At 44.7% G+C, this 23,287-nt stretch overlaps 1 protein-coding gene across 6 annotated transcripts in view; it reads right to left on the bottom strand.

Moving 5' to 3' along the window:
* The window catches only part of ECT2 (epithelial cell transforming 2), a 158,413-nt gene that overhangs the window by 58,069 nt on the left and 77,057 nt on the right, over positions 1–23,287 (bottom strand). For all 6 annotated transcript variants that reach the window (XM_073578834.1, XM_073578832.1, XM_073578833.1 and 3 more), the window contains 7 exons: positions 11,082–11,212; positions 10,785–10,900; positions 10,636–10,698; positions 9,590–9,812; positions 6,895–7,031; positions 6,652–6,771; positions 6,416–6,484 (listed from right to left, as the gene is read on the bottom strand). In XM_073578834.1, coding sequence (XP_073434935.1) covers positions 6,416–6,484; positions 6,652–6,771; positions 6,895–7,031; positions 9,590–9,812; positions 10,636–10,698; positions 10,785–10,900; positions 11,082–11,212 — 859 coding nt within the window. The remainder of the gene's footprint in view (positions 1–6,415; positions 6,485–6,651; positions 6,772–6,894; positions 7,032–9,589; positions 9,813–10,635; positions 10,699–10,784; positions 10,901–11,081; positions 11,213–23,287) is intronic.

Here is a 23,287-nt window from a genome sequence, read left to right on the forward strand (position 1 = left end):
CAGATAAAAATATGGATATGCGTTTGTAGAGTTTATGCTGCAGAATGCACATGCAGATTACACATTAACTATTAAAGTTTTGTAGAAGTCAAATATCAGGACGCATAGAAAAAAAAACTAATGTAGTTTTATATAAAATAACCTATCAAAGAAAATAAAAGTACTGTAGTGTCGAAAACGCAAAAGAAGCAGAAAAAAAAAAAAAAAAAAAACTCAAAAATGCAATTAAGAGCGCAAGTAACCCAACTTACAGCATCAAAAACCTACCAAGTACTCATCGTGGTAACATAGCCTTAAAGACAGAGCCAACTCTGGCACTTAGGGTCAAAAGTTTGTGTTTTGTTTTGTTTATTTGTTTTTCTAAGTTGTATTGACCATACAGGCGCTGTCCGGGGAAAACAAGTTTATCACCTATTCATAACCACTGGGACCAAGGATCTGCAAAAAGGGGCAATTATTTGTAAACTCTCGCGGGCAGGGTCCTCTCTCCTCCTGTACCAGTAGGTGACTCGTTTTGTTCAAGATTCATGTATTTGTTTTTGTTATGCATACCCCCTTTTCACATGTAAAGCGTCACGAAATAAATGGCGCTAAAATATTGTTACGTGTTACAGAACCACTCAGCACCCAGAATATGTTGTGCAGTTATATGTATGTATAATAGGTTCCATGTGAGATGCATGTCTCTAATGCACCAGTTCACAGGCTGCGCCCCTGGGCAGAGAGGGACACTATATTCTCCTTTTGTCCGCCCTCCCCCCCACCTTTGTAATTCCCACAGTAAACATCGGCAGGCTCCGGCCACCTGCGGCTTTTGTAATGCATGTCTGGCCTGCCGCTTTTCTATTGGCCGGCCCTCTGTATCTGTGTGATATATTCTGTGTCCTGTGAGTAAAGTGTTGTCAGACTGGAAATACATGGAGAAGCAGTGATCTTTTATATGCGCCCATGTAACCAAGGAATTTCAGCCAGCGTCATTCATTCAGACTCCAGCCAACGCAGAGCGGACCTCCGAAAACACGGGGGTGGTACTGAAAGAGGTACCCCAGCTTGGTAGACCCCTTTACACTGGTGGCAGCGGTGGGATATGATACCCCTTCTACAGGAGGAAAGGAATGAATGGAAAACAACTACCAGAAGTTAAAGAGGACTACATTAAAAGATCTGGTGGAAGCCCGAGGGTTGATCGCCAGCAACAAAACAAAAGCGGATTTGATAGCAGCCATCATGGAACACAACAGTGAAGCGCCCCCCAATGTGAATGTGGAGGAGACCGAATTCCAGAGGAAGGTAAAGAACAGATTGGCGTTCTATGGCCTAAACCCTGCAGTAGAGATCATACGAGAGGTGATGGCTGATGTGCGTACTGATCTGAAGGAAAAGATGGCCGAGCGGACCAGGATAGAGCTAGCCAAGATGGAGATGGCATAGCCAAGTGGCCCATCCCACGCACTAAAACCCAGGTCATAGCGTTTCTAGGGACAGCGGGGTATTACAGGAAATTCGTTCCCAATTACAGCAGCGTAGCCAAGCCCCTCACTGATCTGACCCGTAAGAACCAACCCCGCCAGGTAACCTGGACCTCAGTGTGAGGAAGCCTTTCGCCAACTAAAGGACGCCCTCGCCAATACCCCTGTATTGGCCGCACCCGATCCAACTAAACGTTTCCTTGTTCACACAGACGCTTCTATGTTTGGATTGGGGGCAGTACTGAGCCAAGTCGGGCCGGACGGCTAAGAACACCCGGTAGCTTACCCGAGTCAGAAACTACTGCCCCGTGAAGTAAGCTATGCGGCCATTGAGAAGGAGTGCCTGGCGGTAGTATGGGCACTCAAGAAGTTGCAACCATATTTGTATGGACGACAGTTTTCCCTCCTAACGGACCATAATCCCCTAGTCTGGCTTAATCGGGTCTCCGGAGACAACGCCAGATTGCTGCGGTGCAGTTTAGCCCTACAACCTCTGGACTTCACCATCCACCACAGACCCGGCAAACAAAACGGTAACGCCGATGGACTAAGTCGACAAACAGAACTTGTACCAACCCCATAAACTTCGGTCATCCCCAAACTGATCCGTTAAGGATCAGACTGTGTATGCCGATCGCGTCGCTGAAAAGGGGAGCCGTGTTACAGAACCACTCAGCACCCAGAATATGTTGTGCAGTTATATGTATGTATAATAGGTTCCATGTGAGATGCATGTCTCTAATGCATCAGTTCACAGGCTGAGACCCTGGGCAGAGGGGACACGATATTCTACTTTTGTCCGCCCTCCCCCCACCTTTGTAATTCCCACAGTAAACATCGGCAGGCTCCGTTGGGGTCGTTGTCCTGCTGCAGAATAAATCTGTTACATGCCTGATGGTATTGTGTGATGGATAAATATCTGACTGTATTTCTCAGCATTGAGGACACTATTAAAGGGGTAATAATAATAATCTTTATTTTTTATATAGCGCTAACATATTCCGCAGCGCTTTACAGTTTGCACACATTATCATCACTGTCCCCGATGGGGCTCACAATCTACATTCCCTATCAGTATGTCTTTGGAGTGTGGGAGGAAACCAGAGTACCCGGAGGAAACCCACGCAAACACAGGGAGAACATACAAACTCCTTGCAGATGTTGTCCTTGGTGGGATTCGAACCCAGGACCCCAGCGCTGCAAGGCTGCAGTGCCAACCACTGAGCCACCGTGCATCATCTCAATAAATAGAAAATGCCTCCATTTAGAAATGTATTATAGTTCTTCTGATTTGCTATGTCACTTACCCCTAGTGCATGTCAGCAGTTTAGGTATCCATGAGTATGACCACTAACAGTTATCTAATGTGACTATATGAGTGGTCATAACCATGGACACATAAGCTACTTCAACGCTTGTTCGAGGGGGAAGAGACCGTGAATCAGAAGAACTATATTACATTCGAAATGGAGGCATTTGCCAATATTACTACTACACCCATTAGATGTTTAGATATGATCTTGGAGATGAGACTACTCCTTTAATCCTGAGCAAATCCCTCAACTCCATTTGCTGAAATGCAGTCCAAAAAACAAGCAAGGAACCTCCATCATGCTACACAATTGGCTTAAGACACATTGTGTTACTCTCCAGCTCTTCGGCAAAATAGTCAACCAAATAGTTAGAATTTTGACTTTTCAGTCCAGAGAACCTGTTGTCATGTTTCTGGACTCCTATGTTTTTGTCCATAGAAGAATCACATGACTTTGTTTCCACATCGAAGGCCTTACACGAAGGCCACTTTTCCACATCGAAGGCCTTACATGAAGACTTTTGGCTAGACTTTCTAAACAGTAGATGGATCCCCATTAATTACCCACTGCTTAGTATCCTCAATGCTAAGAACTACAGCTAGATTCTAAGCCATCATGCAATACAATCATGAAGGCATCGGATTGGCTCCAAGTTTATTTTGCAGCAGGACAGCGACCCCAATGTAATTAACCCCTTCACTCCCGGAGCTTTTTTCCGATTTTTCATTTTTCACTCCCCTTCTTTCCAGAGCCATAACTTTATTTTTCTGTCAATATGGCCATGCGAGGGCTTATTTTTTGCAGGACGAGTTGTACTTTTAAACGACACCATTGGTTTTACCATGTCGTGTACTCGAAAACAGGAAAAAAATTCCAAGTGCGGTGAAATTGCAAAAAAAGTGCAATCCCACACTTGTTTTTTGCTTGGCTTTTTTGCTAGGTTCACTAGATGCTAAATCTAACATGCCATTATGATTCTCCAGGTCATTACGAGTTCATAGACACCAAACATGTCTAGGTTGTCTTTTATCTAAGTCAGGGGTGGGGAACGTCCGGCCCGCCATATCATTTGATCAGACCCGCAGCCGCTCCAGAGCCGCGATCGGGTACCTTGCTGCAGGAGCCAGAGGAGCACTCTTGCTCTGCATCTAAGCCCTGCCCGCTGGATACCGCACACTGATACGTGCACACACTGACGGGGTCTGAGCACACCCCGCTGGACCCCGCGCACTGATACTAATGAAGAGGCCGAGTAACCAGGCGCCAAAGTGTGAGCTGCGCTGGACTGGTCTGCGGCCTGCCTTCTTCATCACCCCAGCCTGCCATCTTAATCACCCCGGTCACCGGTGTGGTGGTGACAGTGTGCTGCTGTGTGTGCGGTGCGGGGTCTGGGGGCCATCCAGGAGTCACTGTGTTCAACACCAGGTCAGTATGTGCTGCCTAACAGGGACCTTTTCCTGCCTGTTGGGGACCTGTGCTGCCTATTGGGGACAGTTACCTGCCTATTGGGGACCTGTGCTGCCTAATGGGGACATTTGCCTGCCTAATGGGGACCTATACCTGCCTATTGGGAACATTTTCCTGTCTATTGGGGGAGCTGTGCTGCCCAATGGTGACATTTGCCTGCCTATTGGGGACCTCAGAGATTTAGTTTTCGTCGCCTCAGCTGCATGATTTATGGCTGCTGGACAGCCTGAATACATGTGAGGAATGCCTGTTTGTTAAAGAATCCCCACATGTATTCAGGCTGACCAGCAGCTGCAAATCATGCAAATGCGTCGACCGAAACTAAATCTCCGAGCACGCCAAAATAATCAGAGGACACCCGAGCATGCTCGGAAAAACCCGAGCAACGAGTATACTCGCTCATCATTATTAATAATTTTATGCAGCCCCCGAACGCTATTATAAAATTCCAAATGGCCCTCGGTAGAAAAAAGGTTCCCCACCCCTGATCTAAGTGGTGAAAAGAAATTCCAAAGTTTGCTAAAGAAAAAAAAATTGTGCAATTTTCTGAGACCAGTAGCGTCTCCACTTTTCGTGATCTGAGGTCGGGTGAGGGCTTATTTTTTGTGTGCCGGGCTGACATTTTTAATGATAGCACTTTTGTGCAAATACGTTTTGATCGCCCGTTATTGCATTTTAATGCAATGTTGCGGTGATAAAAAAAACGTAATTCTGGTGTTTTGAATTATTTTCTCGCTACGCAGTTTAGCGATCGGGTTAATGCTTTTTTTTTATTGATTGATCAGGCGATTCTGAACGTGGAGATACCCAATATATGTATGTGGGATTTTTTTATTGTTATATTTTGATTGGGGCGAAAGGGGGGTGATTTGAACTTTTAGGTTTTTTGTTTTTTTGTTTTTAACTTTTGGCATGCTTCAATAGCCTCCATAGGAGGCTAGAAGCATGCACAACCCGATCGGCTCTGCTACATATGGGCGATGAGCAGATTGCCAATATGTAGCAGATTTACGGCTGTGCTTTCAATGCCATTTACCTGGAACAACCATAGAGGTCTCTGGGAGACCTGTGGTTGTCCAGGCAACGCGTCGCCGACCCCTGATCACATGACAGGGGTCGGCGATGAGCTCACTTCGGGCCCGGTGTCCGGAAGTGCTATTTAAAGGCCCGCTGTCAGCTTTGACAGCGGGATTTAACTAGTTAATAGGCGCAGGCGGACGGCGATTCCGCTCGCGCCTATTGCGGACACATGTCAGATGTTCATAACAGCTGACATGTCGCAGCTTTGAGATGGGCTCACCGCCGGAGCCCACCTCAAAGCAGGGGATCCTTACCGATGACTTAGTATTCAGTCATCGTAAGGAAGGGGTTAAAAACTATATTAAAGGGTACCGAAGAACAAGGAGCCCTGGAAGTGGCATGACATGAAGACATAAGGATTTGCTTAAGCCTTCATCTTCACTGCAGAAGATGTGGTTATTTTTCCAAGGTGTTTGGCAGGAAGTTGTGTCAGAGTTCCTTCAAAACCTGTGTGCAACTATACATAGAATTGAAGCTACTTTGAAGACAAAGGGTTGCCACACCAAATTTTGATTTAGATTTTGTTTTCTATTCATCCACACTGCGTTGTGCTCATTGATAAAAATTAAACTAAAGACTTCTCTATTTGAAAGTATTCTTACATACTTGTCTAAAACGTTTGCATATTAATGTATGAGCGTGTATTTTAAAAAGGGTATTAAATATACACTTAAAGGGGTTGTCCCATGAACAAAGTACATTTTAATCAATAGACTTTCAAATAATAATGGGGTTAAAATCTCCCGCTTTCAATGAGATGCAAGATTATTCTGCCCCTTTAAAATATTCATGGAAATGTTTTACCTTACAGAAAGCAGCAACTATGATCCTGTGTTGTAATGTCAGTATACTCTTGCTTCCTCCCATGCCCAGGATCAGACCATGTCCCTGCACGGTCAGACACGGCCATTACACAGTACACAGCAGGGGCACATTTATAAGATTATCTCAGCACAGGAACATTTTATTTAATCACATCCAATTGTGGAACTTATTATTATTCCAAGATCTATTGATAAATTGGGAAAAAACCCTTCTGGAAATAGTAGGAAAAATTGTGTGTTTAAATACATTTAAAGCACTTACGTAACACAAAATTATCTCTCCAATGCTTTTGGTTTCTGACCAATCCATCATCATTTTTTCTAGGTCATCCTAATTACAAAGAAAAAAAAAAAATATGTATAGAAGTCTTTAATGGAGTAACATATTAAGATCTGTTATGATAAAACCACAAGAGCAGTAGACCATAATATGACAGAAGCACCATTTTTCTGTCTATAAAAGGATTTAGACTGTAATAATAGTTCCCACTGACATACCTTTATTTTTGTGTGTACATCTAAAATATCTGGAATGCTTCCAAAAATGGTTTTGATTTCTTCTGGCGCAAGAATTGGTCCCCCTACCTGTCCCTCTTTCTCTAGGGGAAGTTGGAAAAGCTGTTTAAAGCAAGGAAAAAACATCTGACTAAATTATCAGTTGAACACACCGAGGCACAAGTTACGGCCGGCTGTAAACCATGACAAACTTTACTCACACCATGTGTGGAAGTGTGGGGTTACCTGTACTACGGTGGTAAGAATGTCAACATAGTTGCTCTCTGTTTGATACAACTCCATTGCAACCTGCCATCTAGCAGACTGCTTTTGGGGTACAGGTGTAGAGATCTTGGATGGTTTGGAAGAGATTTTGGGAGTATCTAATATATTAAAAAAAAAAAAAAAAAAAAAATGAATACATTTTCTCAATAAACGTGTAAAAAAAATGGAAACTAACTTACATGCATCTCAGTTCTAGGTTTACCATTTACTTTAGTTTTATGGACATGAAATGAGCCAAAACACTGCAATATGTCCTCCAAAGGGGCAATAATTGGACACTGTAATAAAGGCCCCTTAATAAAAACAGAACAGAAGTACAACCACATAAGAAAATAGGCACTAGTATTATCATTAAAACAAAAAAACGTGAATATTTGCTAAACTGTAAATTTAGACACTTTACATAAAGTTTACAGAACATTAGCAAAGTAATCAATACACAAAAGCACCACAGATGGATTTGGGAAAGATAGAAACTTGAGGAGAGAACAGCAAAATGAAATTCAAGGGTGATAGCCTTATATTTAGTAAAGCGAAAAAAGTGGTTTGGTACCATGTTAGCCAGTAAAAAATATATAAAGTGCTCTCAGTGAGAGAAACAAAATAGGAATCTTGTGGGTATGATACCTTTTAATGGCTAAACAAAAGGCATCATACCCATAAGATTCCTATTTTGCTTCTCTCACTGAGAGCACTTTATATAGCCTTATATTTATGTGCTTTGGATAAGGAAACATTTTAAGTTATACCTAGTGATGAGTAAGCACGCTCGCAAAAGATATTCTAAAGCGAGTATTTTCGGAATGCTCAAAAAAAAAAAAAAAAAAATTTGATCGAGTTGCCGGGGCGGCATGTCTCGCGGCTGTTTGACAGCTGCAATACATGAAGGGATTTCCTAACAGGTAACCTCTGCATGTGTCGCACACATGTCCAACAGCTGCGGCAAGTCAAGCATATTTTTCGCTCACGACGAAATACTCGATTAGGACACGAGCGTGCTCGGATAGCACCTTATTCAAGCAGGCATGCTCACTCATCACAGTAACACTGCAACTAGAAAGGCTTTAGCATATCTCCAGCAGTTTTTTTTTTTTTTAAAGACATTTAATGGAGAGTTGGAGAGAATGTACAGCCAACGCTCCATTCTAATAGGGCATTAAGAGCCTTGATTTCGTGATCAGGGGTAAAACTCCCAGCAAATGAGCAAGGAAGGAGGGTGATAGTTTAAGTAATGATTAGTTGGAGTTAAAGAAGTGGATGCTTCTCTTGTTCCATACATTAGGCTACATTTCCACTGGACACTTGCACTGCAAGTGAATGAATGAGCATGCTTGGTTAAGGTGTTATTTGAGAATGCTCTTTAGCTAACAAAATATCATCGGCGTGCTCAAATATCATGTTTGAGTCACTGTGGCTGCATGTCTCGCAGCTGATTGACAGCCTTAACACATGCAGGGACTGCTTGTTAGGCAATCCCTTCATGTGTTGCAGCTGTCTAACAGCGGCGTGACATGCAACAACGACTCAAACATTATTCGAGCACGCCAAAGATAATTTATTAGCACACGAGCACGCTCGCTCATCAGTAATAGCCATCAGTGTTTCTCCCACTTGAAAAGGACCAGTTTCAGGTATTCAGGTGAAATCAGTTTTTTCCATGTGGACATAAATAAAAGTTGTATCTGCACAACTTTTGTTAAAGGGAAACGGTCACCACTTTTCTGTCCTACCAGCTAAAAATATCACTTTATTCAGTGTCCACTATGCATTCCCTAAATACTTATGTAAACCCCGACTCCCCAAGTATCACCAATAAAAACATTTTACATTTCTCCTGCGGAGAATGCAAATGGGGTCCGTCCGGTCTGATGGGCATGGCTTCAGTTCACTCACTCCACCACCCTCCTCGGCTACTGCATGCAGTCCTTGACGTGAATAATGCAGATCGCTGTGAGTTATCGCACCTGTGCAGTCAAACTTTCTCGCGCATGCCTGCTTTTCGGCTATGCCCGCACTTGGGTAAAGCATACTGCGCACACGTGAGAAACAGTTTGACTGCGCAGGCGCAATATCTCACAGTGTTATTCACGACTAGGACTGCGTGCAGCAGCCAGAGAGGGGTGGAGTGAGTAAATTGAAGCCATGCCCATCAGACCGGACGGACCCCATTTGCATACTCCGCGGGAGAAATATAAAAGGTTCTTATGGGTGATACATGGGGAGTCAGGGGTTACACAAGTATTTAGGGAACGCATAGCTGACACTTAATAAAGTGATATTTTTAGCTGATAGGACAGACGTGGTGACAGGTTCCATTTAATGGATTGCTGCTGGATCCATTCTAAAGGAGGATTACCGGACATGTGAATAAAACCTTATGCTGCTTATCATTGCAGCCAGTGAATACATTTTGTGAGAATTAAGTCACAGTGTTGCTACTTTGATACAGTGAATTCTCTACAAGCAAATTCACAGCACGAAATCCACTCTGAATAAGCTCCATGAGAACATACCTGGCCAATGTGGGAATATAGGTTATACAGATGCAATTCATGGCTTACTTCAGCCTTGATGTAGAACATGGTTTCAGGTGGCACGACCGCAGTGGACACAGCTTACCGTACTGTTAGATGTGCAACCATCAGAGCACATTTACCTGAAAAAGACTTTCCAGACTCTGGTGTGTTTGAGATGTCGAGCAGTGATCCCATAGACAAGGAATGTTCTGCTGAGGCACGCTTTCGAGGTGGAAATGGTGAAATGTCAGTTTCTCTGGTTATCTGTGCCAAAGTATCTTTTAATCTGCGCTTCTTGCGGTTATTACTGGGAGTATTCAATGAAAGCAGCGACACAGACTTTTTGAGGACTGGGCTATCGTGCTACAAGGAAAATAGAAATATACACAAGGTTATGTTCTGGAGGCATTGCCGAATTATTGCATTTATACAATATATCTCCTTAGGGCTACTTTCATATTGTGGTATTTTACACAACGAAGTATAATTGGAAGGACCCACACCTCTTCTAGGAGACAGACATGCAAGTACTAATGCAAATATAACAATGGAGCAAAATACTGCTGTGTGACAGCAGTCTGTAAAGAAGTCACTTGGCATGCACTAAATTTGTAAGTTATATTCAACTTAAAGACATAGCGCTTCTTTTCCCAAAAATATTTTGCTACTCCAAGAATCTCCATACTTTACATTTTAGCCAACCATGTGACTGCTGCAGAAGTCATACGTTTGTCCGGCAAAGACAGAATGTACAGAAGAGCAGTAGTTCCCTCATTAAAGTGATTGGATCCATGGAGAGGGGGTTGGGGGAGGAAGGAAAAAAAACTAAAACCACAAACACAGATGCCTTGAACTTTTTCACTGACTAACTAGAAGCTTGAGAACACTTAATCATTTTTCTTTTCATGTGAGAAAACTGATTATATATGATGGCAAAAATGGACAAAAAAAACCAAAAACAAATGATACCTTGTTCAACTACTCCTCACATTTTAAAAGGAAGATGGGGAAGTAGTAAGAAAAGCGTTGCTTTATTTTAGTGCCAGATTTTCAAAGCTCTCCGGTAATAGGATAATTCCATTTTAAAGTAGCAGTGGGAACAGAGCAAGTGTCATATGAATAAATATAAAGTGTTCATAATAGTTATTTACTTAAAAATGTTACCCCTTTGGGCAGAGAAAGTTACCTTTTCGAAGAGGTACATCGTTTCACCGGCCCTGGCATCCATCTGTATACTTCCCCAAAACCACTGAAGAGACGGGAAAAAAAAAAATTAAACTAGTAGTAGATTACAGATGTGTAACTGCCTGTAAGGCCAGCGCTTATCCTGCTCACCTCTTGCTTCACTACATATAATTTTTTTGGAGCATCAAATGGCAACTCTTTAACAGAATTTTCTTCAACAACAAGATGAGTGCAATTTTCATCCCCAACTGGTAAAAACTGCCCTCCTAAAGTGGAAAAGATAAACGCCATTAACCAGTCATTTATTAAATTAGCTTCCACTTTATGAACTAAAAAAAAAAAAAACAAAAACCGTTATGTTCTGCTCATTTCCCAGTTGGATAATTGGAAGAAATACTGGTTTCATAGCCAATAACAAGCAAAGTTACAAATTCACTTTCTCTGTACCTTGCATTACTGTCATGGCTTCCATACTGACTCGCTCCTCTTCCGAGAATCCAAGAAAACTTAAGATGCAGTCCTGAAACGGCGACACCTTGAATTCACTTTTGAATGACTCTTCAGTTGCACTAAACTCTCTAAAAATGAAATGAATTATAAATTTGTAAAATGAGAAAACCAGTTAACTCCATTTAATCCCTTGTACAACAGATAAAGAAACTAAATCACAAATGCCAACAATTTAAACACTGCATTTCCCTAAACAGAAATGAAAATTTCAGCAGCTTGTGGCCCCCCCAAAGTGAAGACTTAGGCTGTGTGCACACGCTGCGGATTTTGCTGCGGTTCCGCAGCGGTTTTGGCCGCTGCGGACCAACAGCAGTTTTTGCTGCGGTGTACAGTACCATGATTCCCTATGGGAATCAAAAACCGCAGTGCAGACTGTGCAGAATTTTCCGCGCGGATTATCTGCGGTTTTCAATCCGCAGAAAGAATTGACATGTCAATTCTTTCTGCGGATTCTGCTGCGGTTTGCCATCTCCATTGAGAAGATGAAAAACCGCAGGGCAAAACCGCAGAGCAATCCGCAGGTAAAACCGCAGGTCTTTTGACCTGCGGTTTCACCTGCGGATTTTACGAAATCCGCACCTAATCCGCAGCGTGTGCACACAGCCTAATAGGAACACAGCGCAAACTGAGGGGGCCATGACTAGCTCGCCTGCAGCCCATGTACATGCCTTTTTCATTGTCCAAGACTTGCCGTTTTTCCTCGCTTTTTATGGGGGTGGGGGTGAAGGTAAGGCATAGCAATTTTTAACACAGACTATTAAGCCAAGGGGAACCTGCTTGGCATCCTGTCCCATGGTAATACTGCCATCAATAGCCCATAGTCATTAAGGACTGGATGAATTAGGCTAGTTTCACACTAGCGTTTTGAAGCGCAGCTGACGCTTGCCGTGAAGCTCCGCCCCTGCCACGCCTCCTCCAGTCAGCTCCGCCTATGGGCGCATGACGCTGCATGTGACCTGCATACCCTATCTTTAGCATTGGGTACACAGGCCGAGCGCAGGTATGCTTTTGCCGGCGCATGCACCCTTTTGACGGTGCGCCGCCCGCACCAAAATGCAACACGATGCGTTTGGCACAGGTCGGCTCACTGTCAAAAGGACACATGCGCCGGCAAGAGCATACCTGCGCACAGCCTGCGTACCCAATGCTAAAGATAGAGTACGCAGGTCGCATGCAGCATCATGCGCCCATAGGCAGAGCTGACCGGAGGAGGCGGAGCTTCACGGCGAGCTCCTCGAAACGCTAGTGTGAAACTAGCCTTACTAGTCTACAAGTGTATACCTACATCAAATTCCAGGTCATCCATTTATTAAAGATAGCAAAGATCAGCCAGCTTGACATTTTATAGGCTTTTGCCATTTTTCAACACAATAATCCAGTTATCAATTTAAATTATTGCATTTAAAGGGAACCTGACAGGTCCCAGCAGCCAATATGAGTACGCACTCAAATTCCTTTATTCTACGAAGGCGTTCAATGTGCCATGCTAACTAACTTTTAACCTGTTTTGTCACATATGCTAATAAAGAAGGATTAATCCAGTGGGATGTCTTCACACAGACTAGCCCTGTCAGTGTCTTGGATAGTCTAGGTGTCAGCTCATGCATCAAATACGGATTGCAGCACCGCAAGTTTCCTCTGCAAACAAAGAGGCAAGGAGGAATTCCAGCATCCAGATCTTCATAAAGTTTCCTCCAATGGTCTCCTCCTCAAACAGGCTTATTAATCCATCCTATGCCCTAATTTAGCAGTAACATATGTCTCCATAGTGTTCCAGAAAAGTATTGCTCATCTTTTCATTACTTGCAACACCACATTTTTGATTATCTGCACTGTCTGCAAGATGCAATACGTGGGCTTTGCCACAAGTCTGTAAAGAAAAAAAAAAAAAGAAAAAAAAAAACACGCGCGCATTTGACGGCACTTATCAGGTGCTACAAACAAAAATGCTTAGCTGTGTCTAGACACTTTTCCCCAAAACACAATGGAAACATATCTTCCTACAAAATTGAAAAGGCATTGAATGGGTTAATAAACTAGTTCGTGTAGGATACCATAGGAGGCAACTCCTAAACCGTGAGTCCTGGTGGATATTTTCCCTACAGACCAGATCACCTCTGGGAATGAATATTAGGCAGGACATAATATAACATTATGATTAAATGTATCTTCTATTTATGATATTTTCATATTCTTTTTTGGTTCCATGTTATTTTATTATACACTTGTCATTTACCGTACAGATACCTGGCATTCAGGATGGGTTTGTTTGGACCATGTGCATGGCAGGACATGACTAGACGCTTACAAATTCCCGGTTTTATATGCAATGACTGAGCACAGGAGTCCAAAACGGGTTTGCTTGTAACTACTTGGTTTTTGGACTTGCAACTTTTATTATATACTAATAAAGTGATTTTTAATGAAGACCTGGATGCTGGGAGTGATTCAGAAACGCTTCAGGTACACTTGGCATTTAATATAGTGAGGCCGTAATGGCACAGCGCATATAAAAAAAACAGTAGGACTGCCCCATATGAGAATGCCGTGACGTGGAGGCTCAAAGAATTGATCAATTGTTGGCTAAATGTCTCATTTTAAAGTTCAGTTAGAAATCAATATGTGCATATGCACTTTATGTTTTGCATTCCGACCATAGGCAGCAGGGCTGTGGAGTCAGTAAGCCAAACCTGCGACTCAGACTCCTCAATTTCCCTTCCACCGACTCCCACATATATTGCTTATATTTAAGTGAAAAATTTATTGTAGTACAATGTGAACATCAGACATTTAATCATTTTTATGATACAATAATCAAGACATTTAGATAGAACATTATATATTTATTGGAATAAAACTTTAGAACAAAAAACTAATAAATTGTAAATATGTAATACACTATGTAATATCGAATATATATATATATATATATATATATATATATATATATATATCACTATGTAATAAACTACAGTGGGGCAAAAAAGTATTTAGTCAGTCAGCAATAGTGCAAGTTCCACCACTTAAGATGAGAGGCGTCTGTAATTTACATCATAGGTAGACCTCAACTACGGGAGACAAACTGAGAAAAAAAAAATCCAGAAAATCACATTGTCTGTTTTTTTTTTTTTCATTTTATTTGTATATTATGGTGGAAAATAAGTATTTGGTCAGAAACAAGCAAACAAGATTTCTGGCTCTCACAGACCTGTAACTTCTTCAAGAGTCTCCTCTTTCCTCCACTCATTACCTGTAGTAATGGCACCTGTTTAAACTTGTTATCAGTATAAAAAGACACCTGTGCACACCCTCAAACAGTCTGACTCCAAACTCCACTATGGTGAAGACCAAAGAGCTGTCAAAGGACACCAGAAACAAAATTGTAGCCCTGCACCAGGCTGGGAAGACAATCTGCAATAGCCAACCAGCTTGGAGTGAAGAAATCAACTGTGGGAGCAATAATTAGAAAATGGAAGACATACAAGACCACTGATAATCTCCCTCGATCTGGTGCTCCACGCAAAATCCCACCCCGTGGGGTCAGAATGATCACAAGAACGGTGAGCAAAAATCCCAGAACCACGCGGGGGGACCTAGTGAATGAAATGCAGAGAGCTGGGACCAATGTAACAAGGCCTACCATAAGTAACACTACGCCACCATGGACTCAGATCCTGCAGTGCCAGACGTGTCCCACTGCTTAAGCCTGTACATGTCCGGGCCCGTCTGAAGTTTGCTAGAGAGCATTTGGATGATCCAGAGGAGTTTTGGGAGAATGTCCTATGGTCTGATGAAACCAAACTGGAACTGTTTGGTAGAAACACAACTTGTCGTGTTTGGAGGAAAAAGAATACTGAGTTGCATCCATCAAACACCATACCTACTGTAAAGCAAGGTGGTGGAAACATCATGCTTTGGGGCTGTTTCTCTGCAAAGGGGCCAGGCCGACTGATCCGGGTACATGAAAGAATGAATGGGGCCATGTATCGTGAGATTTTGAGTGCAAACCTCCTTCCATCAGCAAGGGCATTGAAGATGAAACGTGGCTGGGTCTTTCAACATGACAATGATCCAAAGCACACCACCAGGGCAACGAAGGAGTGGCTTCGTAAGAAGCATTTCAAGGTCCTGGAGTGGCCTAGCCAGTCTCCAGATCTCAACCCTATAGAAAACCTTTGGAGGGAGTTGAAAGTCCGTGTTGCCAAGCGAAAAGCCAAAAACATCACTGCTCTAGAGGAGATCTGCATGGAGGAATGGGCCAACATACCAACAACAGTGTGTGGCAACCTTGTGAAGACTTACAGAAAACGTTTGCCCTCTGTCATTGCCAACAAAGGATATATCACAAAGTATTGAGATGAAATTTTGTTTCTGACCAAATACTTATTTTCCACCATAATATGCAAATAAAATGAAAAAAAAAACAGACAATGTGATTTTCTGGATTTTTTTTTCTCAGTTTGTCTCCCATAGTTGAGGTCTACCTATGATGTAAATTACAGACGCCTCTCATCTTTTTAAGTGGTGGAACTTGCACTATTGCTGACTGACTAAATACTTTTTTGCCCCACTGTAAGTAAGTGGCAAAAACAGTTTTCAACAAAAACATACTAAAAGGAGATTTTTGTGTACTCACCGTAAAATCTCTCTTAGCCTTTAATTGGGGGACACAGAACCGTGGGTGTTATGCTGCTGTCCACTAGGAGGTGACACTATGCATAATCTGAAAAAGATTAACTTTGGCTCCTCCTCTGTAGTATACACCCCTGGACGGCGTCAGCCTTCTCCAGTTTTGTGCAAAAGCATTAGGAAGAAAATACCAGAAACATAACCATGCCTGTAAGAAGGCTACTATAAACGAGCTCAAACAACAATATGAGAACCCAACCGTAACAACGGCCCGCAAGGGCAACCGGGTGGGAGCTGTGTCCCCCAATTAAAGGCTAAGAGAAAGATTTTACGGTGAGTACACAAAAATCTCCTTTACTCTGTCGCCTTATTGGGGGACACAGAACCGTGGGACGTCCCAAAGCAGTCCCTGGGCGGGAAGCAGTGGACGAATATTGTGCTGACAGTCCCCTAGACTTGGGGTACTGCCGCCTGCAGGACCTGTCTACCCAGGCTCGCATCCGCTGAGGACTGGGTATGCACTCGGTAGTGTTTTGTAAATGTGTGCAGGCTAATCCAAGTGGCCGCCTTAGGCTAGTTTCACACTTGCTTTTTTTTGCAGCGCGTTTTTCCCGCAAAAAAACGCATTGAAAAAACGCATACATAAGCATACAACTGCTGCGTTTTTTTCAAGCATTTTTATGAGCATGCATGAAAAAAACGCAGCGTTTTTATGCGTTTGTATGCGTTTTTACCGCGTTTGCGTTTTTTTCCAACATTTTTAGGTGGCCCCTCACACTACCCAAACCATGACTTTACTAACCCTAACCCTGACCCTAACCCTAACCCTAACCCTGACCCTAACCCTGACCCTAACCCTTAACCAAATCATACTTAACCCTAACCCAAACCCTAAACCCTAACTAACCCTAACCCTGACCCTAACCCTAACCCTAACCCTGACCCTAACCCTAACCCTAACCCTGACCCTAACCCTTAACAAAACCATACTTAACCCTAACCCTGACCCTAACCCTAACCCTAACCCTGACCCTAACCCTAACCCTAACCCTTAACAAAACCATACTTAACCCTAATCCTGACCCTAACCCTGACCCTAATCCTTAACAAAACCATACTTAACCCTAACCCTGACCCTAACCCTGACCCTAACCCTAACCCTAACCCTGACCCTAACCCTTAACAAAACCATACTTAACCCTAATCCTGACCCTAACCCTGACCCTAATCCTTAACAAAACCATACTTAACCCTAACCCTGACCCTAACCCTGACCCTAACCCTAACCCTGACCCTAACCCTGACCCTAACCCTTAACAAAACCATACTTAACCCTAATCCTGACCCTAACCCTGACCCTAACCCTTAACCAAACCATACTAAACCCTAACCCTGACCCAAAACCCAACCCTAACCCTGACCCTGACCCTAACCCTAACCCTAAACCCCCTTAACTAACCCTAACTCTAACTCAAACCCCTAAATTCCATGGTTAAAAAAAAAAAACGCATATGCAAAAAAACGCTTACATGAGCATGCCAGTGCGCACATATGCGCATCCATAGGCTATAATGGCCCTTTTTAGCGCAAAACGTGCGCATATGTGCGCATGCGCTTTTTTGCAGGGCCAAAAAATGCAACATGATGCGTCTGGAAAATCCAATCGCACACCCCAAAAAAACGCAGCGCATGAAAATCGCATACATGCGCTTACAAGCGCGCAAGTATGCGCACCCATGTTAAAGATAGGGGAAAAAACGCATGCGCAGGTTAGCGTTTTTTTCCAGCGCTAAAAAACGCAAATGTGAAACCAGCCTTACACACTTGATGTGCCGAGGCCTGATGCCGAATAGCCCAAGAGGCCCCTACCGCCTGCGTAGAGTGTGCCGTGATACCGGCCGGAAGAGGAGAATTGTTGAAGCGGTAAGCCTCTTGAATGGTGGACTTGAGCCACCTAGCAAGGGTGTCTTTGGAAGCCGGTAGGCCCTTGCGAACGCCTTCTGGAAGAAGGAAAAGTGAATCAGACTTCCGGAAAGGAGCAGTTCTAGACACAAACACGCAATGCCCTGACAAGGTCAAGCGTATGCAGAGCCTTCTCCACCCTATGAACGGGAGCCGGGCAAAGGGACGGTAGTGAGATTTCCTCATTGAGGTGGAAGCTGGACACAACCTTCGGAAGGAAGGATGAGACTGTACGTAGAACCACCTTGTCCTGATGAAAAACCAGGAAGGGTTGTCTGCAGGAAAGAGCTGAAAGTTCAGACACCCTGCGTAGCGAGGTGATCGCCACCAGGAAAACCACTTTCTGTGATAGAAAGCGGAGTGAGACCTCCTTAAGGGGTTCAAAAGGAGGTGACTGTAGTGCTGTCAAGATCAGGTTGAGGTCCCACGTCTCCAACGGATGTTTGTAGGGGGGAACCAATCGGGAAACCCCTTGGAGAAGAGTCTTCACTTGCGGCTTGTTAGCAATACACCTCTGAAAGAGCACTGAAAGCGCTAACACCTGGCTCTTCAGCGAGCCCAGGGATAGCCCAGCGTCCAGGCCTGACTGAAGGAAACCGAGGACAATTGGAAGAGAATAGGGGAGTGGGATCTACCCACGAGATTCGCACCATGTGAAGAAAACCTTCCAGGTACGATAGTAAATCCTGGCTGAAGTTGGCTTTCGAGCCCTGATCATGGTTTTAACGACATCCGGTGAAAAACCTGCTTGGGTCAAAACCCAGGTCTCAGTGGCCACGCCGTCAAGTCCTGGGACAGGAATCCATTCTCCCTCGACAGAGAATACACCGGATTGTAATGGCGTTTGATGCTATTCCCGCTATTCCTCTTGCAGAGTCCAACGCTGCAAGGACCATGTAATCTGCCACCACTGCAATTTGCACCGCCTGGTCCGCCAGCTGAGGATTTGAAGCTTGAAGGCCCTTTTGCAATAGAGCAGCCCAAGCCATGATGGCCTTGGCTGCCCAAACTGAAGCAAATGCGGGAGCCAAAGAGGCACCTGCCGCTTCAAAGATTGAACGAGCTATGCGTTCGACTTGTCTGTCTGCCGTGTCCTTGAGGGTTGAACTATCCGGCAGCGAGACAAGCGTTTGTGCTGCCAGCCTAGAGACTGGAGGGTCCACTTCAGGCGGATCTGTCCAATCCTTGGTGGTACCTTGCTTCCAAATACTTGCGATTGGCGAATTTTTTCTCAGGCTGCGAAAAATGCTTAGAAAGGATTTTTTGAAATTCCGGGTGATTAGGGAAGACCTTCGATGGTTTCTGAACACTTTCAAAGGAAATCTTGTGTTCTGGTGCATCCGGGGTTGGATCTGAAATGTCCAGCACCCGAAGGATGGAAGAGACGATATCCTCAACTATCGCAGTATTGCTAGGGGGACAAGGGAGCAGAGCGGTCTCTGTTTCGTTATCTGAGTTGGAGTCACATATGCCCTCTGAGTCTTGCGCATCGCTAAGGAGCTCCCTAGCGGGCGAACTAGAGCGGAGGTTTTCCCTGGTCTGGGATTGTGGAGATCCGCATTGTCTTTCCCTATCAGGGGACGGCCTCGGTGACCTGGAGCCACTGTCTCTCTCCCTGGAGGGGGAAGGCCTATTGCTATGTGAGGACGCAGATGAACGCGACCTGTGGGTCCGCTTACGCCTCGAACTGTCGGAAGCGCCCTGCACGTGAGACCGGACGTCCCTTTGCTGGGTAACGTTCATAGCCGAGACATGACCCTGCAGTAATGTGGAGGTCAGGTTATCTATGGACTGTGTCATAGACTGCGACATATGAGTTGCCCATTCCGGCGCAGTAGTGGTCGCAGAAGCGTTGGTAGGGACTTCTTGGGGTTCTGCTCCGGTTTTTTGGGTACAGTCCCGACAGTGCGGATACGTGCTGCCGCTGGGCAGAGTGACCTTGCAGGCTGTGCAGACTGCATAAAAGCAGTCTTGCCTGGTTCTTTTCTTTGAGCCCGACATAGTACCTAGGCTGATGAATAGAGGCCCTACAGGGGTATCTACGCAGAGGAAAAAGGAGTAGGAGAGCGCTATATGTATAGGAATTCACAGCTGAGTACCAAGGACCCAGCTGTGATCTTACCCCACCGGTGCTCCCCTGAGGTCCAGCGCTGATAAGCCCCACGTCCTGTGCCCCCCGGAGACTCTGTGCGGCCTTCCTCCAGGTGCAGCAAGATGGCCACCGGATTCTGAGGTGGAGAGGGAAGGGGGCGGAGAGCTGGAAAAGGGCGCGCTGGGCCATGTAAAAGCGTGCCCTTCCTGCCTCGATCCGCCCCTTCTATGACACTGCAGTGTCATTTTCGTCATCCGGGGGGCGGGGAAAAGGCGGCGGCTTCGGCTAGGCCGAAGCCGCGGTCTAAATTAGAGGCCCGATGCCCAGGAAGGCTCCAGAGCGGCACGGTAGTCCGGGAGGGGGTCGGATTTGCACCGGACCCCCCCGGAATGGGCGACTGGCTAGCAGTGGGGGCAGCAGGGCTAGCGGTTCCTGTGTGGGGGGTCCCTGGAGCACCATGGAGCCACTGCTGCTGCAGAGGCAGGGGCGCAGAAAGCCCTGTCTCTGCTGTGCCACGTCTGCCTGCACCCTCCCCCGGCCCCAGCAGGATCCCACAGCTGGTCTGGGGTCCCTGGTGCAGAATGCTGTCGGTACTCCGACCCTACCTGCGGCGTCTCAACCTAATGCCCCCAGCGGGGGATTAGGGAGGGTGCGTCTGTCGCCGTCAGGGGGTCTTCATCCTTGCCTCAACCTCAACCCAGACCCTGAAGGGGGTTGGGGAAGGAGGGGGGGGGTCTCAACTTCGGACCAGTACCCGAGGGACTGGGGAAGGAGCGACATGGGGAACCGCCATCTCCACTTCAACTGGGCACCCCTAAAAAGGGGGCCAAGGAAGGAGCCATGCCGGGAGTCTCGCAGGGGACCCACTTTTCTTCATCTGTTCCGACGAAAGGAAAAAAAAGGTGTGCCTCCTTGCGACACTAAGCAAAAACTGGAGAAGGCTGACGCCGTCCAGGGGTGTATACTGCAGAGGAGGAGCCAAAGTTAATCTTTTTCAGATTATGCATAGTGTCGCCTCCTAGTGGACAGCAGCATAACACCCACGGTTCTGTGTCCCCCAATAAGGCGACAGAGTAATAACATTTGGGCAGTCTATGAATTTGTTCTAAGAAATAGAATTGCCTCCATCAGATCCTCCTTCATAGGTGACCTAAAATCTGACCTAATAATTTTAAGGCCAGAGAACAACCTCTCTACACTAACTTGGGTTGGAGGCAAAGCCGTAACCACATGGGCAACATCTCTAACAATTTCCGGGTATAAAGGAATTGCCTCGTGCACAGTCAGTTTTGATGAACGGTTGAATTTTTATTTTTCTTTGAGAGCAAGTGAAACATTTTGCTGAAATATGGTCAATCTGCTTGCTATAGGAGACAGAGTGAAATCTTTTTCCTTGCAGCAACGCTTTGCCTGCTGTATGTCATCCAAATACTTGTCAAAGTCAAACTCCTCATCTGATGAGGATGAAGATATGGCAGCAGTAGCACTGTCAGGACCCAAGTCCTCTTGCACCTGGCAGTCCTCCTGTAGGCCACTCATCCTAACTGCTACCTCAGTCAGAGCTTCTTTTCCTTTAGTAAGCTGTTGATCATCGAGCAATATACGATGACTTGGGTCCACATAAACAGCTGCCAGAAAAATTTTATTTTCCAATAGGTGTGTCTCTCTGTTTCATTGAAGCAGAAATGCCATCGGCGATTAAATCTCCTCTTTGGGACAGGCAAAATAGCAAGTTCTTCCACTCCCTTATGAAAATGCCAGGAGTTAAATCCTCAGCTTGTAATTTGTTAGCCACAGTAAATAGGTGATTAAGCAATTCCTTCAATTCAGCCACCTGTGTCCATTGACCTTCATTTAGGGTTACCTGAGGGTTCGCCATATCTATAAGAAACGGTTTTAGCCAGGATCAAAACTAGGGGGGGCAGAACGTCATACTGTTCCGCAGAATCTCATACTGCACACCTTAACTGCTGCAGAACCTTATACTGCACACCCCTACACTTGAAAATAAAGCCTGCACCTTAAGATGTGGTGAATGCAGTCTATTTATTCCCACTATCAATTGATGTTGATGTGTTACTGAAGACGAGCAATGCTGACCTGGGCGTCCTTTTGGGCAGCTATGAGGTGTACCTGACTGGTGCTTAAAAAAAAAAAAAGAAGAAGAAGAGAGGGTCTGTGTGCTACCCGGCATTCATTCTTTTTGGTACAGATAAGATATGGATGGAGCATATTTCTAATCTGCATTTGCTATTGAAAACATTATCTATGAGCTCAAAAACCTTTCAGGTGATGCAGTTTTTTAAAAAGCGGATCTGCTTTTGCAGCTGAAAAACGTATCCTCAAAAAACGCAGCAAAAACGCTGTGTGTGAATGTAGCCTTAGATCAGGAATAGAACAGCCATTTATAGGACATTTCATAACTTTCCCAAATTCCTATGAAAAAATATTCAGCACATTCTGCACTGAACTACTGTACCCAATTTATTATATATTTTAGGAGTCGGACCATTTTATACCGACTCCACGACTCTAACTCCACAGCCCTGATAGGCAGCACTGGCTTCCCCCACCCCCTTTTTAAATTCCTCCTTACCCCTGTAGGAGTGACTGACAGCCTGCATACAATTCCAGTTATGGTAGGACAGTTATGCAGGCTGGCAATCACATGCAGGAAGAGTGAAGCGATTAGTCCGGGGAAGAGATGTTGCTGGGCTAGTCAAAATTCATCATATGTAAAGTAGCAGAATAAAAACTCTCTTGAAAGAGAGTAACTTTAATAGGACACAAACCCATTACACAATAAAATGAGTAAACCATTACAGCTGTAGTTGGAAGCTGTCAAATCATTTTTAAATAAACATGAGCAGATTAATTTAGATAATTTTGCAAAGAGACATTTTATGGACAGGCAGGAAACCTGTCAGCACATTTCTAAGTGGAAGTAGTGGTATAAAGGTTCTTGTACCAGAAAAAAAAAAAAAAAAAGATACTTTTTGCAGAGATCTGATTTGCTAGCCATGAGAAGTCTAATGTATAATCAGGCTGGAAGTGCACTAGGGAGGGGGTGTCACTGCATCTTCTATGCTGCATTTCTCATTAACGGCACATCAGGACACTAAGGTATCATTTTAATTGGGAACTAGCGCCTATACATGCATATTACTACATTTATAGATAACATGCAAACAAGTTCCATTTAACCCCTTAATGTCCAATGACGGACACAGTCCATCATTGGACTTCTCCCCTGCTTTGATGAGGGCTCCGGCGCTGAGCCTGTATCAAAGCCGGGACATGTCAGCTGTTTTGAACAGCTGACATGTGCCCGCAATAGGCGCAGGTGGAATCGCGATCCACCTGCACCTATTAACCTGTTAAACGCCGCTGTCAAACGCTGACAACGGCGTTTAACCGGCGCTTCTGGCCGCCAGGGCGGAAATGAGGTCATCGCTGACCC

This window comes from Dendrobates tinctorius, unplaced genomic scaffold (genome assembly GCF_039654945.1).
Source record: "Dendrobates tinctorius isolate UK_male_01 unplaced genomic scaffold, ASM3965494v1 ptg000060l, whole genome shotgun sequence".
Classification (NCBI taxonomy): domain Eukaryota; kingdom Metazoa; phylum Chordata; class Amphibia; order Anura; family Dendrobatidae; genus Dendrobates; species Dendrobates tinctorius.